The sequence below is a fragment of the Polypterus senegalus genome, chromosome 18 (genome assembly GCF_016835505.1).
Source record: "Polypterus senegalus isolate Bchr_013 chromosome 18, ASM1683550v1, whole genome shotgun sequence".
NCBI classification, from domain to species: domain Eukaryota; kingdom Metazoa; phylum Chordata; class Cladistia; order Polypteriformes; family Polypteridae; genus Polypterus; species Polypterus senegalus.
In genome coordinates, this window is record NC_053171.1 from 92,631,345 (window position 1) to 92,649,269 (window position 17,925).

At 40.2% G+C, this 17,925-nt stretch overlaps 1 protein-coding gene and 1 long non-coding RNA gene across 2 annotated transcripts in view; one reads left to right on the forward strand and one right to left on the reverse strand.

Annotated features, from left to right (window-relative positions):
• The window catches only part of hhipl1 (HHIP-like 1), a 55,384-nt gene that overhangs the window by 28,559 nt on the left and 8,900 nt on the right, over positions 1-17,925 (forward strand). Inside the window, exons 4-8 of the mRNA XM_039741910.1 lie at positions 762-1,090; positions 1,690-1,816; positions 6,460-6,605; positions 7,396-7,477; positions 13,445-13,527. Coding sequence (XP_039597844.1) covers positions 762-1,090; positions 1,690-1,816; positions 6,460-6,605; positions 7,396-7,477; positions 13,445-13,527 — 767 coding nt within the window. The remainder of the gene's footprint in view (positions 1-761; positions 1,091-1,689; positions 1,817-6,459; positions 6,606-7,395; positions 7,478-13,444; positions 13,528-17,925) is intronic.
• Positions 1-17,925, reverse strand: part of LOC120518903 — a 36,407-nt gene that overhangs the window by 6,533 nt on the left and 11,949 nt on the right. The gene's annotated exons all lie outside the window — the stretch shown is intronic.

The following is a 17,925-nucleotide window of genomic DNA, read 5'->3' on the forward strand; positions in this document are numbered from 1 at the left end:
CAATCTTCCACTGACGCTGCAATTATGCTTCGGGAAAGTGTATTATCGCAAGGAAATGCTGAGAAAAATTCTCGTCAGCATATCTTGTAAACAGGAGGAGACTAAAAGTAACATAAAAGAAGCTATTGAAATGATTGCAAATGCCTGGGCACAAGTTAAAGAAAGCACTATAGTAACAAATACAGAATCTCATTACAACGAATTTTTCGTGATAACAAAATATTTTTTAGGTCCCGGGGAGTTCGTTATAACGGAATTTGACCTGTATACGTGCGATTTAAAGCTAGACGTATATTTTCACAAATAGTTTTATGAAAATAGTTCCATTTTAAAAGCCTACTTATTTTTCGTAGTTTTCTTTTTTATATTTCTCTTGTTTGTATTTTGCATTTTTTTTCTAGGTGCCAGATTTAATCGTTGTCAGATTGAATTTAAAGTGTAACATTTACTGAGCTTTGCAAGAATGTATTAAATTTGAAAAAAAGGTGAAAATGCCAGGGGAGAAAGAGGGTTAATTACTGGATTTTGCAAGTTCAAATCAGGCCTGAAAGCATTCCATCTACTGCCACAGGAGATAAAGAGAATTTCATGTTTTGACTTGAAAAACGTATACAGTAAAGGAGTAAAAATGCTTCCTTGTTTTTAATATCCCTACAGGTTTTTAACTCTAGACAAAGGTCTGAAAAGGCATGAGTTGAGCAGTTAGTAAAAGCTAAACAATAGTTTATTAATGAGCTTTCTTTAACTTTGGTTATTTTCAGGTCAGCACTCTTGGGTAAAGTGCTCAGAATTGATGTCGACAACAATAACAAAGGGCCACTCTACAGAATTCCTCCTGATAATCCATTCATCCACGACCTGAAAGCTCGACCGGAGGTTTATGCGTATGGAGTTCGCAACATGTGGAGATGTTCTGTAGATCGAGGAGACCCGACCACCAAAGAAGGAAAAGGGAGAATCTTCTGTGGGGATGTGGGCCAAAATAAATATGAAGAAGTAGACATCATTGAAAGTGGGAAAAACTACGGCTGGAGAGCGAAAGAAGGGTTCTCTTGTTATGACAAGAAGCTGTGTGCAAACAGATCATTAGGTAGAGCGGCCTGCAGTCATGCTGTCTTTGACTTGCGCCGTGTTTTTAAACTGATACAAGAAAGCGTCTGAGTCTTGGGTGTTTCTGTTGGATTACAATCATTTATTATCATTATTTTGTATTCAAAGTGTTGTCTCGGATAGTTTTTTATCGTTGGCCTTCACGTTTTTTTTCTTTATTTACATTCCATTTTAGGTACAAGGAAATTAACATTGCATGTCTAGTAAAACAAATGCATAGCACTTTCAATGATTTTCAGGTCATTGTTGGCAGAAAGTGTTATCAGAATCGCAGTTACTTGCCCAAAGCAGAACGTACATTGTAAATGTTTTTTTTTTCATTATTTTATGAGCTATATTAGCATCTGCTTAAATAAACTCAGCTCCAATAAACTGCTAGCTGGAGTAGATGTAAACATTATGCTTCCCAAGTCTTTATTGGAAGTGGATGACAACTATAGTTTTATCATTATAACAAGACACGACTTTTCCCAAATAAATTAGTTTAGTTATAATTTAACAAAAAAAAAAAAAACCAGCATTGTTTAATGAGTATCCATAAACAGAGGTACTAAAATGCAGTTTTTTCTGTTTCAACAGATGATGTACTTCCGATATATGCATATCCACACAAAATGGGCAAGTCAGTGACGGGGGGCTACATCTACAGGGGCTGCGAGTATCCTAACCTTAATGGAATGTATATATTTGGAGACTTTATGAGTGGGTGAGACTTCTTTTGCACTTGTATTTTGCCCGGATTTATAAATGTAATGTAGCAGAGAAAGTCACAAGTATCAATGAAGTATTAATGGTATACTACTGAATAATCAAATCATTTTCTATCTGTTCTTTTCTTGAACCCATTTATGTCGTTTTAGGGTACAAGAAGCAGATGGGACAGCATGGCAGTTACTTCACAGGGCACGGTCAAGCACGTTCCCTCACTCGCACAGATTTACAAAACTCCAATTTAAATGAACCTTACGCATACATCTGTGGGATATGAGAAACGCCAGAGTATGCTGAAACCCAATCCACACTCTGACGGTTTTGTTTAAAAACACAGATATTAGTCTCCGTTTTTGGCTTTCATCCACACAAACTGGTGTTTTAATTCTCCGAAAACAAAGACTTTTGAAAACGCTCTCTACAGCCACATACTTCTGACAACGCAGTCTCGGCATTGTAATGGGAACGAGTTAAAACACAGACTCTTAATTGCGCTCTGATTTGCTTGTGCTCATTACAAGGCCTTTTCTTAACTGGATCCTGCTCATTACAATGTCTCTTTCCCTGTTTGGTTCCTGTTCTTTACGTCTCATTCCCTGATTGGTTACCTTTCACGGAAAAAAAACATATTCCTATATAGTGGACACAGAGGAGTTGCTTCCCATGGCATTTGTTTTGTTGTTTACCTGTATACATCTAAATTGCATTTTGTACAATTTGATACATGCGCAGAAGACAGAGTACCACCAGTTACAGTTTTGCAATAAACCTCATGGCCGTTGGCATTACCACTCTTTCTTTCTAGGATTGTTACACCGATGCATCCATGCCCAGTGCAGGCAAAAAGCCATGACATATGCATTTTCGGTTGTTTTTGTTGTTGTGAAAACTCTAGTAAGCATGATGTCCGTTTTGGATTAAAAATGGTGTTTTTTTAAATGAAAACATAGTAGTGTGGACATAGCCTGAGAAGAGTTGTGGAGACACAGGGAGAACACTGAGACTCCACACAGATAATAACCAGGCAGAAAATTGAGCCCAACTGTCAGTTGTGAGGCAGCAGTGCAAAACACGGCGTCACTTATCCTTTGAGATTATTAAATACTAGCAAAATACCTGCGCTTCGCAGCGGAGAAGTAGTGTGTTAAAGAAGTAATGAAAAAGAAAAGGAAACATTTTGAAAATAACGTAACATGATTGACAATGTAATTGTTTTGTCACTGTTATGAGTGTTGCTGTCATATATATATATATATATATATATATCCATCCATCCATCCATCTTCCAACCTGCTGAATCCGAACACAGGGTCACGGGGGTCTGCTGGAGCCAATCCCAGCCAACACAGGGAGCAAGGCAGGAATCCAATCCCGGCGGGTGCCAACCCACACAGTATATATATATATATATATATATATATATATATATATATATATATATATATATATATACACACACATATACACACACACACACACACATAAACATATATATACATACATATCTACATATAAACATATACATATATTTACACATACATATTGTGAACGATAGGGGGCGCTCTCGCTCCCTTGAACCCCTGTCCACGACTCCAGACACCAGGTAAAAGTCCTCAAATCGACTTTATTTTTCTTCCACAGTGTACAAAGCACACTCTCCTCCACAATACTCATATAAATCACTAATAAACCACAATAATACAAATAACCAATCCTCCAGCTCCCAGACGCGTTGCCACCCTTCCACCCAGCTCAGCTCATTGTCTGCGAGTTCCCAAAGTCCTTTTATACTCCCTGACCCGGAAGTGTTCTCAATCCCCAATCCATGTGATCCTCAATCACTTCCGGGTCAGGTAAAAGCTCTTTTCTTCAACCCGGAAGTCCGTCGCTCTTCCTGTGACGAACCTCCGGGTCACAGGGCACAAGAAGCCCTCGGTCCTCCCTGCAGCTCCCTCCTGTGGCCCCCACGGCATCCAGCAGGGCTTTGCATAAAAACTCCAATGTCCATGATGCCCTGCTGGTCTTCTGGGGACCTCCACGCTGCAAGGAGGGCTCCACCTGGCGGCTTGGGGGTATTGGCCGGGATAAATGGCCGGCCATCCATTACAATATATATATATACATATACATATATACAGACATACATATACACACACACACATATACAGTATATATATATATATACCCTTTGGGGTGCGAGCAGCTGTTGCTCGGGGTGCCAGAATCCATCGAGGAAGAAAAATGAAAAACATTATTTGTACAAAATCTTAATTTATCTATCCATTCCTAAATAATTAAATGGGCAGGCTATTTCGTATCAGTGCAATACGCTGCTTGTTAAAACGGATGACTCCCGCTCTTACGTGCACTTAGTGCTGCATGGGTATTGTGAACTATCGTATCTGTTCAAGTTCTATTTAAATTTTAAATATAAGTAATTTTTATTTAGTTGACAGAAATATGTTTGGTAGGAATGTAAGTTAAATTTTGTCATCATTGCATAAATTTTTCTTCATCATAGAAATTTAAAGATTAAATTCAACTTACATTGCTACCAAAGATATTTCTGTCAACTAAATAGAACCTACTTATATCCAAATAGAACTTGAAAAGATATATTTTTTCGAATCTGACGCACAATTTAGATCGACTTAACATGCACTACATCGGGCCCGCGTGCTATTGTGCTCTCGCCTGCCTGCCTCAATAAGTCACCGTCGCTTCGCTCTTACTTTTTTACCGTTTATTTAATCATGGCTAGTCACAAAAAAATTAGAAAATGGAAGGAGGATTACACTGAGTATGGCTTTACCAAAACAATTATTGATGGCAAATAAAGTATCCATTATTCATAAAGCTTCAATTGGTGATCTGTTTTTCTGTGTTAACCATAATGCATAGAGTACTCGGCACGTGTTTCGCCCAAATTCTGGGCTCATCAGGCGTACACACTCACTGCACTCCTTCTCGGGAATCGAACCTCGGACGTCAGCTCTAAAGGCAAAGCCTCTTGTGTTGCGCCACAGCATGTGGTTCATATATTTGACAGTATATATATATATATACATATATAAGATAACTCCTGTAGCCACAATAAATGCCTTTATTGAATAGACAAACCAGGGGTGAAGAAGTTCCGTTCTACTGCAGCCACAGCCACAACACACATAAAAAACATCAATAACAACTCATAAACTTGCAATATTATTTAGGAAAATCGCAACATTTTACTCACCAAAAATTCGGATTATTTGTAAACAAAATCCATCCTCCTCTCTTTCCTCAAAACAGTTCAATTACCCTGTCGTATGAATTATCCATGCACCTCAGTCGCCATCGAAGCTAATGCTGAAAGTCGAACCTGCCCTGTCGTATTTCTGGCATAAGTTTTAATTTGCTTTAGGGCTGAAAATGTCCGCTCGATAGAAGCAGTGTACACGGGAATGGTCACCGCCAAATATACCAATATGAACAGCTGCCCCATGCTCTCATACAGATTTTTCTGATGAAGGAAGTTAAGGAGATCAGTGGGAGATTCTCCTGCAAAATCATCCCTGGCATACATTACAGTCGGTTCTGTTTTTAGCCAAGACAGATCAAAAACCGCTCCGTGGCTCTTGTGTTAAACTGGAGAAGGCTGCATGCATGAAATTTTTCTTGTATTCCCGAAACTTCTGGGGCTCGAGGAGCGTGACAAACATCAGGTTTTCATGGTCTTGAAATCTGGTCTGTGTCTGGCAAATAATATTGTCCAGAATCCTGCCATGAAGTTGGCCGTAGTGCGCGCAAGGATCTTGCAATCGGAGCATTTCCGGTGCGTTCAGTGGCCTCGTAGAGTTCCTCATATCGGCTTCTATCCAATCAATGGGTCTGAATACGTTGACGTTGCCGTACGCCTGCTAGAGGGCCCTACTGACAGCAACTCAAAATCTGATTGGTTGAAGCAACAGGTTAATCGACATTTATTATGTGTTAGAGTGCCTGCACAACGGATTGTTAAGGCCTCTCTGCCTGGCAACAAATGATGGCTGAAATGTGATTGGTTAAATGCTTTAATACGAAAATACATGTCTGGAAGCAGCACAACCATCGGAAAAGCTATGAAAGGAAGCGGACAGACTATTTGGAATTATTTAATAAGGATTTATGGACAAAATATAATTAACATCAGTTTGTGATTCAGATATTTTTACTTATGAATATGCTAAGCACAGTCCTTGACCCGTGAATATTTACCTTATATGGGCAGGCGCTCAATTACGTGGGAGGTGTGATGATGCGAGACGCAACTCTGGCTCCCACGGCCATCGAGCTGCAGGCTATTACAGTATATGGACGAAAATAGGTTCCAGTTATGACCATTATGCATAGAATTTCGAAATGAAACCTGCCTATCTTTTGTAAGTAAGCTGTAAGGAATGAGCCTGCCAAATTTCAGCCTTCTACCTACATGGGAAGTTGGAGAATTAGTGATGAGTGAGTCAGTGAGTCAGTCAGTGAGGGCTTTGCCCTTTATTAGTATATGATTTACAGATTTTGAGACATTTCATATATAAATGAATCATTGTACAGTATATCGTTTATTTAAATGCGGTAGAAAGTTTGATACATTATTATTGCATCTGCTCATCTTTGCAGGAGGTTAATGTCTTTGCAAGAAAACAGACAGTCAAGCCAGTGGGACTACCATGAGATCTGCATGGGCATGGGACAAACATGCATGTTCCCTGGACTCATCAATAACTATTATCAGTACATCATTTCTTTTGCTGAAGATGAGGCAGGTAACTTTATTCTTTAATCAATTTCTTCATTATTAATTCTGAAGAGTAACATAGTATTGTAAAACACTTCAACAGTTGTGCTCTGCCTATCCTGGCACTTCTGGGCCCAAGGTGAGAAGCAGCCCTGAACAAGGCCCCAGTCCGTCGCAGGGCCAACTCACACTTTAGAATTAGAAACACGTGTCTCTGGGGATGGAGAAGGAAAACCAGAATGACTGGGAGGAAACACGCAGGCTCAGGAACAACATGCAGATTTCACAAAACAATGACTGGGCGCAAGATGTGAACCCTTGAGGCAGTAGCTTTAACAGCTTTGTCACGAAGCCAATCTAATTCTGGAAAGTGTGTATTTTTTTTTTAATAATTTTAAAAGGTAGTTTGTTGATCCAAATAAAAGAGGAAGGCCTTTTTATGCAATAAAACAAAACATTTTTTAATACAATAACTTAATCTTCACCTTGTTTTAGTTTTCTTCAAACAGCAGGAAGAGAATACATCAGATGTGTTGTGTGATGGCCTCTAGCTACACTCTTTGAGTCTTTATTAATTATTTATATACTTTTCATTTGGTCGAAGCTTTAGGAAAGACTCTGGTTTGAATTTCTCACATCTGGATAACCTTACATGAATCAAAGGATTCATGATTTAGCCATTGCAGACTTCAGCTATTCCTTGCTTATGGAGGTTATGTAAATAGGACACTTTATTTGTGCTGATTTTGGGAGATCTGTACGCTGCATTTTCTTTATCCAGACATGATTCATTGATTTTTTTTTTTTTGCCTTTACAGGGGAATTGTATTTCATGTCAACTGGCATACCAAGTGCAACTGCACCCTCTGGAGTAGTTTACAAAATTGTGGACCCATCACGGTAAAAGATTGTTAATACATGCTTATTTATGTACATTAAGGCAGCAAGCCTATTCATTTGAAGCAATTTCCTACCATCGATGTTAATATCAGAAATCATACATGAGTCCTTATGAGTTTTATAGTCATTTTCTTTTTTTTTTTTTTCTTCTGCCTGCTACGTTTGATATGTGAGAATTACAGTTCAATAGTCTGAACTACTGTGGTGGGCTGGCGCCCTGCCTGGGGTTTGTTTCCTGCCTTGCGCCCGGTGTTGGCTGGGATTGGCTCCAGCTGACTCCCGTGATCCTGTGTTAGGATATAGCGGGTTGGATGATGGATGGATGGATGGATGGATAGTCTGAACTATTAATATTAACAAGAAAATGTTTCTTTGCTACAGTCTGTTTTGGTGCTATTATACTGATTTGACATCGGCACCCCTAACTCCAAGAGTATTTCTGTGCTAACCCCAATCAAGTTATTCTTTTCTACAGGGTGCTGCAGATCTAATTATGCAGATCCAGATCGTCTGGATGCCTTTGATTTATGCAGGGAAAATTCCAGTTCGGCACAAAGATGATTCTTCATGTCGTCAGTTTGCACACTTTTCGATGGTCTGGGAATTTTCGGGTGATTTTCTATGTAATAAACTTAATAAGTTATAGCGTAATGAAAATTGCATAATTAGATCTGGCCCACCCTATATACATGAATATATTCTAAAAACTGCTTAATGTAATTATGGATTTCAAGGAGGGGCGGCACGGTGGCGCAGTGGGTAGCGCTGCTGCCTCGCAGTAAGGGGACCCGGGTTTGCTTCCCGGGGTCCTCCCTGTGTGGAGTTTGCATGTTCGCCCCGTGTCTGCGTGGTGATCCTCCAGGTACTCCGGTTTCCTCCCACAGTCCAAAGACATGCAGGTTAGGTGCATTGGTGATTCTGAATTGTCCCTAGTGTGTCCTGCAGTGGGTTGGCACCTTGCTCTGGATCGGTTCCTGCTTTGTGCCCTGTGTTGGCTGGGATTGGCTCCCGTGACCCTGTAGTTAGGATATAGCGGGTTGGATAATGGATGGATGGATTTCAAGGAGCTCGTAAGGCACTCCGACTGAATAGCCAATACACCTAATGGCATGCCACATTACCTGAATATCCCAGAGAATCTTAGCAAGTCGGGGAGCTCCCATGACCGCCGGTTGGGTGGTCTGACATATCCTGCATAGAAGAGTGACTAGGCTGATTCAAAGACTGTTGGAAAGATTAAAGGAGTTAAGACGTTTCAGTTAAAGCAAAAGGAGATTAAGAGGTGACATGATTGAAGTGTTTTGAAATTATGGAGGGAATTACTCCAGTAGATTGAGACTGTTGCTTTAAAATGAGTTCATCAAGAACACAGAGACACAGTCGGAAACTTGTTAAGGGTAAATTTCACGCAAATATTAGGAAGCTTTTCTTCACACAGAAAACTACAGGCACATGGAATAAGCTACCAAGTAGTGTGGTAGACAGAAGGACTTTAGGGACCCTCAAAACTCGACTTGCTGTTGTTTTGGAAGAATTAGGTAGATAAGACTGGCAAGCTCTGTTGTGCTGAATGGCCTGTTCTTGTTGGATTGTTCTAATGTTCCAGGCCAACTAGTCTACAACTAACATTTGACAAGATCACACCTGTTCAATTTTGTCTTAAGTTATATGGTTGGGCTTGTGTGTGTGTGTGTGAGACATTACAACTACTGAGTGCACACTCAATGCATGTATTGCAGCAATGAGGAATAAGGTGAGGAACGCAGGTGTTTTGGACCTAATAAGCAGAATAGAGACTCATCTGTCTGATGTTGTGTGTTTCATGTACCACAACAGAAAAGAAAAAGAAAAAAAACACGTTGAAGATTGCAGCTGAACTTGCCGTACCTGGAAAGCCTTTGCTTGGGCACCTATTCTGTGAGACAGCATGTTACTGGCTCTCACAAAAAAGATCGAGCCTGTGATACTTTATAAATGGGCAACTGTGCTGGAAAGTCATTCTGCGGTCATGCAATTTGACACACCCTGCTGTTTTTAGTTGTGTCATGTGACATGCTTAGGCAACGGGATCAGTTGCTGCAGTCTGCCAGTTTGACTTCCCGTCTGACTAGAAATTTTACAGTGTGACTTCGGCTTAATATGTACACCTTTGGGGATGTGTGAAGAGAATTGAAACCTGGGCTAATGTCAAGAGGGCATAAGCAGGAGAGGCTAAGATGAACCCTGGGGGTGAAGAACCAGAGATATGTAGGAGGTGATTGGGCATTTGCTGTATGCTGTAAAAGCTGCAGTGGTGTAAGAGTTTAGTTTAGTTTGCTGGTAGACGTAACAGTAACATGTGTATGGAAGAATTCCCAGCAACTCTCCCTCAGTCTGTCTGGCATTAAAAAAGATATTTTATGCCGGCTGTGTGCAGAGTTGCTCAAGGCATGGGAGTGAGACACAGCGGATCAAGAGACAAAAGTCCTTTTAATACATAGAGCCTAGGAAATTCCAGGGCTAACTGTCCCGAGAGTTTACTAGGATTGTGCTGGTCTTACATGGCTGGGATACTGTGCAGTTTCCTAGGATGTCAGCATGCATACAGCATGTGAAAGTCTCATCTGTTATGTTCACAATACTCTTGTACTTTGTTTTTGTAATTTTTACTTTCATTTTATCATTTTTTCGGAAGAAAACATTATGTGTTATTCTGTTTGGGTGTATGCAGCCATTTTGTTACTGTCTTTGCATGCCCACAGCCATATTGTTGACAATGGCTATGCCTGTTGGCAGTCATGTGTGTTATAGATAGATAGATAGATAGATATGAAAGGTACTATATAATAGTTAGATAGATAGATAGATAGATAGATAGATAGATAGATAGATAGATAGATAGATAGATAGATAGATAGATACCTCGTACTTTATTAATCCCCAAAGGGAAATTCACATACTCCAGCAGCAGCATACTGATAAAAAAATAAAAACAATATTAATTAAAGAGTGATAAAAATGCAGTGCAAGTTAAAAATGCAAGGTGGAGAGTGCAAGGCAGGTGTAACAGTCTTGTATAATATTAACGTTTAGCCCCCCGGGTGGATTTGAAGAGTCGCATAGTGTGGGGTCTCCTCAGTCTGTCAGTGGAGCAGGATGGTGACAGCAGTCTGTCACTGAAGCTGCTCCTCTGTCTGGAGATGACACTGTTCAGTGGATGCAGTGGATTCTCCATGATTGACAGGAGTCTGCTCAGTGCCCGTCGCTCTGCCACGGATGTCAAACTGTCCAGCTCCGCGCCTACAATAGAGCCTGCCTTCCTCACCAGTTTGTCCAGGCGTGAGGCGTCCCTCTTCTTTATGCTGCCTCCCCAGCACACCACCGCGTAGAAGAGGGCACTCGTCACAACCGTCTGGTAGAACATCTGCAGCATCTTATTACAGAAGTTGAAGGACGCCAGCCTTCTAAGGAAGTATAGTCATCTCTGTCCTCTCTTGCGCAAGACATCAGTATTGGCAGTCCAGTCCAATTTATCATCCAGCTGCACTCCCAGGTATTTATAGGTCTGTACCCTCTGCACAGTCACCTCAGATGATCATGAGGTCCATGAGGGGCCTGGTCCTCCTAAAATCCACCACCAGCTCCTTGGTTTTTCTGGTGTTCAGTTGTTGGTTATTTGAGTCGCACCATTTAACAAAGTCCTTGGTTAGGTTCCCATACTCCTCCTCCTGCCCACTCCTGATGCAGCCTACGATAGCCGTGTCGTCAGCGAACTTTTGCACCTGGCAGGACTCCAAGTTGTATTGGAAGTCCGATGTATGTTGGCTGAACAGGACCGGAGAAAGTCCAGTCCCCTGCAGCTCTCCTGTGCTGCTGGCCACGTCAGACCTGCAGTTCCCGAGACGCACATACTGAGTGAGGTCTGCCTGTAAGATAGTCCACTATCCATATCTCCAGGTATGAATCTACTCCCATCTCTGTCAGCTTGTCCCTGAGGAGCAGAGGTTGGATGGTGTTGAAGGTGCTAGAGAGGTCCAGAAACATAATTCTTACAGCACCACTGCCTCTGCTTCACAAAGTTCAGTTTCCTTCAGACAAATGCACCTCCACACAAGCCATTTTTCAGTACTCAGCCAGGCTCAACCATTTACTTCTTGTGTTGGATTGAGAAGCTTTACTTCAGGATCATTCTAACTTGCCGATACTTTTTAAACAGTTAACATTAGTAAGCCAATAAATCAACTTCAGCCTAGATTTTTCCTTTATCATTGCCCAGATCTCTAATTACTGCATCAATCGCATGAGTGTCAGCACATCTTACCCAAGGATGTTGTGATATTTTGCATACTTTCCCCAACAATTTTTTCCTTTGGGTCATATGTATGCTAGCTTAGGAAATGTACCTAGCTGTGTTAAATTATCTGGGAGAGAAGCAACTGAGATGAAAATAATCTGCGGGGTTTCCCTGTGGGAAAGGAAAATTTATTATAATGGAGCAGAAACAGGCTAAGGTGGTTTTACCATTGTCAGCATCATGCTGGATGGTCCAGCATACTGACCAGGATGGAAGCTGATTACTTGCCAGGACAGGGGGCTATAATAGAAGGACAGAACTAGACTGGCATCCAATCTGGGATGGGTGCTAGTTCCTCACCAGGACGGGAGGCCTGCTCGGAAGGACAAAGTGTAGCTTCTTCCCAGAATTATGTTCAATCCTATGCACATGATGACAAAATCCACCTTGTGCTACTCCCATACTGATACCCGCCGGTCAGGCTGGGAATTGCAGTCCCATGGGACAGCCTTGTCGGGATTCTTGGGTGCCTCTAGCAGGGAGTTGCAGGAGAACATTATACTTTCATCGAAGAGCTTCTGCCTGACCTTCAAGTGGTGCAGTTGCGCAAAGCTGTGCCACCTGAAGTGCTCCTGGGTCCAGCATAAAAAGAAGCCAGTTTTCATTCACCAGAGTCGGAAGGAAGTGGATGAGACTCAATGCGAGGCGTGGAAGGAGAAAGAAAACCCTGTTATTGGAATTGGAAGTCTGTTGAGGTACTGTGTAAATAAAACATCAGGACTGTGCCGTCTAGTTACATCTCAGGGTTTGGGGTGCTGCTATGCCTTCTGGTGGTCACACCATGCTGAGTGAAAGGGTTGAGAGTGTTTGGGTGAAAAGGAACACAACGAGGAAGATTGACATTAAAAATGAGGGATAAAGAAAACGTTGATGAAATTCTTGTTAAATTCCATCAATCAGAAAGGCCTCATCCATACGGACCAAAGTGGAGGAAGGGAATTTGGGTGGCAACGGGCCAACCTAGCTTAACTCAGATAATGATCATTAAACTGTTTGTTGTAGTTTCTGAATAGTGTTTGAATGCTCTCTTTGTTTTCCTGCTCTTTCAACTGTTCTTGAGTCATACAATCTTTAATAAATGTGCTGCTTCAAGGGTAAGAGTCACACAGAGGATGTACTGTGCTGGGTCCGCCTTACGAATGCCTTTGTCTGCCTTCCTTTACTGCATTGCTGGATTTTGTGGTTATAAATCAGTGCTTTTTGGATGAAAGTATGGTTTTCTAAACAAGGATACTCTACTATAGCGCCATGCATCTCTAAGGTTTCATGTTTTATTGAGAAGCCACTAGAAGAACGGAAGGCATTTCTGCCGAATTTCTTTGATGTTTACCCCTTCATATTTGTGCCTATTTTGGTAACTGACCTTATAATTTACATTTCAGCTTTGTACTCTTTACACCAGAATAGGTACACAGTTATCACAATTGTGAGATGACACTCCCTAGTAAATGTGCTATGTACTTTATGCATTATTCATTATTTTCAATGTTATTATACATATTGGTTTATATTCACTGCTTTTTTTTATTTAAATATTGCAATGGAAAACACAATGTCAGCATCCTGCTGTAGTGTGAATTATTGGTGAAAGCCTGCCTTGGTCTGGGTTTAATTTCATTCTCTCTTTGTTTTAGACGAGCTCCGCCAAGAAAATGTCACTATGATCCTTTGCCGGTTAAACTTAAAAGCAGGCAAATCCATTTTCAGCCAAAGGAAAGTATGTATAATTTATTTTATTTAGCACAGATAATGAATACAGAAATTGTAAAGTGTTGTTCAACATTTAAAATGATTTCTATGTTGAATGTGTGGAGTGTTACATTTACCGAGTTTGGCCTGAATGTGTGGTTTGCATTGCTTCATATTCATGAAGATATGTTCATGATTGAAACTATTTATATTTTTTGGAAGGGATCTTGACCTCTGATAGTGTGACTGAGCAGATATCAAATTTTTCTGTTAACCGTATAACACGAGTACCTATTGAATTACCGCAGACTTCACAGAAATGTTTTACAATTAATATGAATTTGTTTTCCTTTGCTATAATTTTGCTTGAACATTGTGGAGGTTTGCTTCACTAACAAAGTGGTACCAGTAGCAGCAAGTGAGGGAGATGCCCACAAGGAGAGAATCACTGTGGTTAGGTAAGGGCCATGTGAGGGGGAGTGTGGTAGATCTGTATTAAAGCCTCCTGGAATATCCCAGCACATGCCAAGGCTCTCTACCTTTCCTTTAGAAGCCAGTGAAATTCCACTATTGGAATTTTAACACTAGAAGCGCCATGGCCGATGCTAACTGGCATTGTTGTTTTAAATCTTTAATTAGTTCCTCATTGACTTTTCCTAATTTGCCACACTGCAAATGCCTTCATTGCTGTGACTCTGGAATTCTATTCAGAAAACGTTATTGATGATATTTTTTTTTGTTTTCTTACATGAAAGACCCCTTTTTACTGCCACAAGTGACCCATTAACACAAGAATTACCAGAGCCTACGAGAAAACTCGTAAATCCGGCCCATCTTAAATCCATTCGCACCTCTCCGTCAGCGTCTTTTGTCCTGTAAATGTGCTGATTAAGACAAGCAGCAACCAGCCAGCTGTTCCCTCCCCCCACCATCGCAGAATGTTCACTAAGTTCTCCCAGCTCGTGCCTTGTTTGATTATCTGGAAGTGAACTGCTGGAGTTTTAGAGTGGAAATAACAGATCATTATTTGGAACACATGCATTTCATGTGTGTTCCGTTTCTACAGTAATCTGTGTAAACACATTGTTAAAACAGAAACTTTATCATATTTTAGTAATAAATGTTACAAAATGTAGGTATAAACTATAGAATGTGTGAAGCCTGAAGTCCGAAGATCAAATAAACACTTTCACAAAAGGTTCAAGGACAACACAACAGCTTCTGTGGCATAGCGGTATGATTTGCCGACTTATAATCAAGAGGCCACCGGTTCAATCCCGACTGTCTCCTGTATTTTCTGTTTTCAGTAGTGAGCTGCTCTTATTGTTAATATTATACAGTACACACATACATTTGGTTTGCGTCTATAACAGACCATGTACATTTATGATTTTCCTACTTCGTGTTCCTCAGCTAAATCTGTCACCTTGCAGTTTGATCCTGGTTATACGTGACTTCCTGGACTTTCATTATTTTTTTTTTGCACTGTTTCCTGACAAATATTTTTGTTCCTATGCTGAGTTTATCGATTTCATTCTCAATTTCCTGGTTACAGCCTTGGTTTGAATTTTACACATTTGACTAGAGTATCTCCACATTCCAATCCAGTTAAGATCTTCTTCTGTCCCAAACTTTTAGCACATTTACGATTTCTTATTGTCCATTCCTCCATTTTTCCAACCGTCAGTTCAGAGTCACAGAGAGACTTGACCTGTCGGCACTTGGCATAAGCCATACACCAAGCCTGGAGAGGACACCAGAAGTATACGATATACTTATTCGTACCTAAAAAAAAAAAAGAATCACCTTGTTAAAATCTCTTTAAACTGTTACATAAAATGACGGATGATGGGGTGATCACCAATAACATCTTTCTATTAAAATGAGTATCATTGCCTGTATAAAACAGAAACAAATTACTTGTAAAAGTTACCTTTTTTTTCACTTTTATTCTCTCAGTCACGATCACCATAAATACTGCTGCCCTAGGGATCTGACGCTATTAGTTTTTACTTGAAACCGGGAATATCTGTAGATGTGAGTGGTGTTTTGAGGCAATGGAACTGGACATTCTCTGATCTGGAGGGATAAAAGCTGACACACAAATGCTGGTGAATCTGCCTTCTTCGTATCTCCCTGTCACTTTATTTTTTTTTATTCAGTTTTATTGAGTGTTCTTGCTGCACTGAATAAGCTCATGCTTTCTGGTGCACGATGTTGGCGCAGCATGGAGAAGAAAAGAGACAAATATATGGGACATTGGGTATAAATTTATGGTACTTGTAAACGTTAGCTTTTTTCAGTTTTATTCTCTCAATCACGATCATGCTCTAACACCCAGCCCAACCACACCCCAACTCCTGATGGGACTCTAAGTAACAGTGCCAGCGTAAATTCACACCTAATGTGAAAACTGTTCGTTTTCAAATAATATTGCATTAGTGCGATAATGTTTTCTGATTGGTACTATTCAAGTCACAAAATCATCCTTCCTACATTTATGATGTGTGTACCTGTTGCAATGTGCACACTTTTCTCTATGCTGTGGTTTCACATTGAAAGGGCACTTGACACGGACTCAGTTTACTTTCCTGGGGAATGCTGGACTGAATAAGCTCACGCCTTCTGGTGCACGATGTCAACGCAGCACGGAGAAAAAAAAGAAAGAGACAAATATATGGGACATTGGGTATAAAATTAATCAGAAAGCATCATCGCACTAATGCAGTTTTATTTGAAAACGAACATCGTCACATCGGGTGTGAATTTACGCTAGCGCTGTTACTTAGAGTCAGATCAGGAGAGGCGGGGGGTGGGGTGTTAGAGCATGATCGTGATTGAGAGAATTGAGTGGTTTGCCATGTCTGCCGTTGAGAGTGAGCATCATCCCATCGCTGTGCTGTTCACTTGCAACTCACACCATCCACTATATGCCACCTCGCGTGTTCTCCTTGCCCCACGTCAAATTGATACTCCTGGTATGTTTTGTATTGCAAGTTCTGTGAAAACACTGCAATGCAATTTCTGGTGAGTTTATATACTTTTGTAGCTAACTGAAAAATATTATATTTGATATTTTTTTGTGATTATTGTAAAGTTGTCTGGAGGAGAATGAGACATGTGGGTAACAACACACACTTTGTGCGAATGTACATTTGTGATTTGCATACTATATCGGGTCTGCTGTGTCCATTTAAAATATGAAAGCAAGCTACATTAATCACGGCTTGCTCCATCCACAATGTACTCTCATTCGTGTTCTTTTTTCCACACGTTAAATTGATGCTGGTGGTGTACTTTGTATCAATAAGTGTGTGAAAACATTGTAATGCAATATCAATTAAGTTTAGATTTAGGTTTTTTAGTTAACTGAAATAACATGAGCACAGACTATGAACAGTTTTATAATCAGTTTGATATTCTGCTGTCCTTTTACATATTCCACAAAATATTTAAGTATGACTGTAATTTTTATAATCTAATAGAAAAATATTCCTCTCCACTTCATTTATTATATTATATACCCGACTGACTGAAAAGCGTTCTTTTACTTGGTTTTATGCTGAGTCAGAGAGTAACTCTGAAAAGTGAATCATGTCCCATCATCCCTTAGGGGCATTCTTGTTCCCCGATAGAATGAAAAAGTGCAAAGTTGGAGAATGCTCATATAATAAAAAAAAGAACAAAAACAAAAAGAAAACTATGTAAGTGTCACCATAAAAATTACCTTCTATGTCATTTATTATTTTATGTGCTCAGCTGATTGTATTTATTTGCTTTTTGCACTAATAAATACTGAAGTAGTTTTCTTCCCCATGGCTGTGCACCCCGAGTTTTTTTTACTTGAAAATATCAGCTAACATTTGAAATGAAAATATGTGCAAACGGAGTATGCGGTGAAGGAACGCAGTAACTGCAGGTTTTCCTTCAAATCCTTTTCTTAATTAGTGACCTGTTTTTGCTGCTAATTAACTTCTTTTGCATTAATTTTAATTGATTTGCTCTTGAAGACTCAGCCCCTTTAATTGTTTCTTTTTCCTTAATTAGCAGCCAAACAAATAATGAGATACAAGATGAGCCAAAACAACTGGTGTCCATCATACAGTATCTGAAAACAAAGAAAGATGAAGATCTCAGGAGTGTCAATCTGCTCAGGTCCACAAAACATTTTAACAGAGCTCTTAGGAAAGAGAAAATCAACAATTTCAGAAATGTCTGCTAACGCACCATGAGAGCAGCAACAAGCCATAGAATTAAAGAACGAGTTTAATGAACAGCAAGACTCGGCCTCTCATTAAGCAGCTGGTTGGAGTGAAATTGGTTGGAGTCTGACGCCCTGACTTAGTTGGTCTTCTGTTGGCTCCCTCACGTCACATTTCATTTCTGTTTGGGTGCCATTTAAGGAAAGAAATGAAGCAATAAAGAG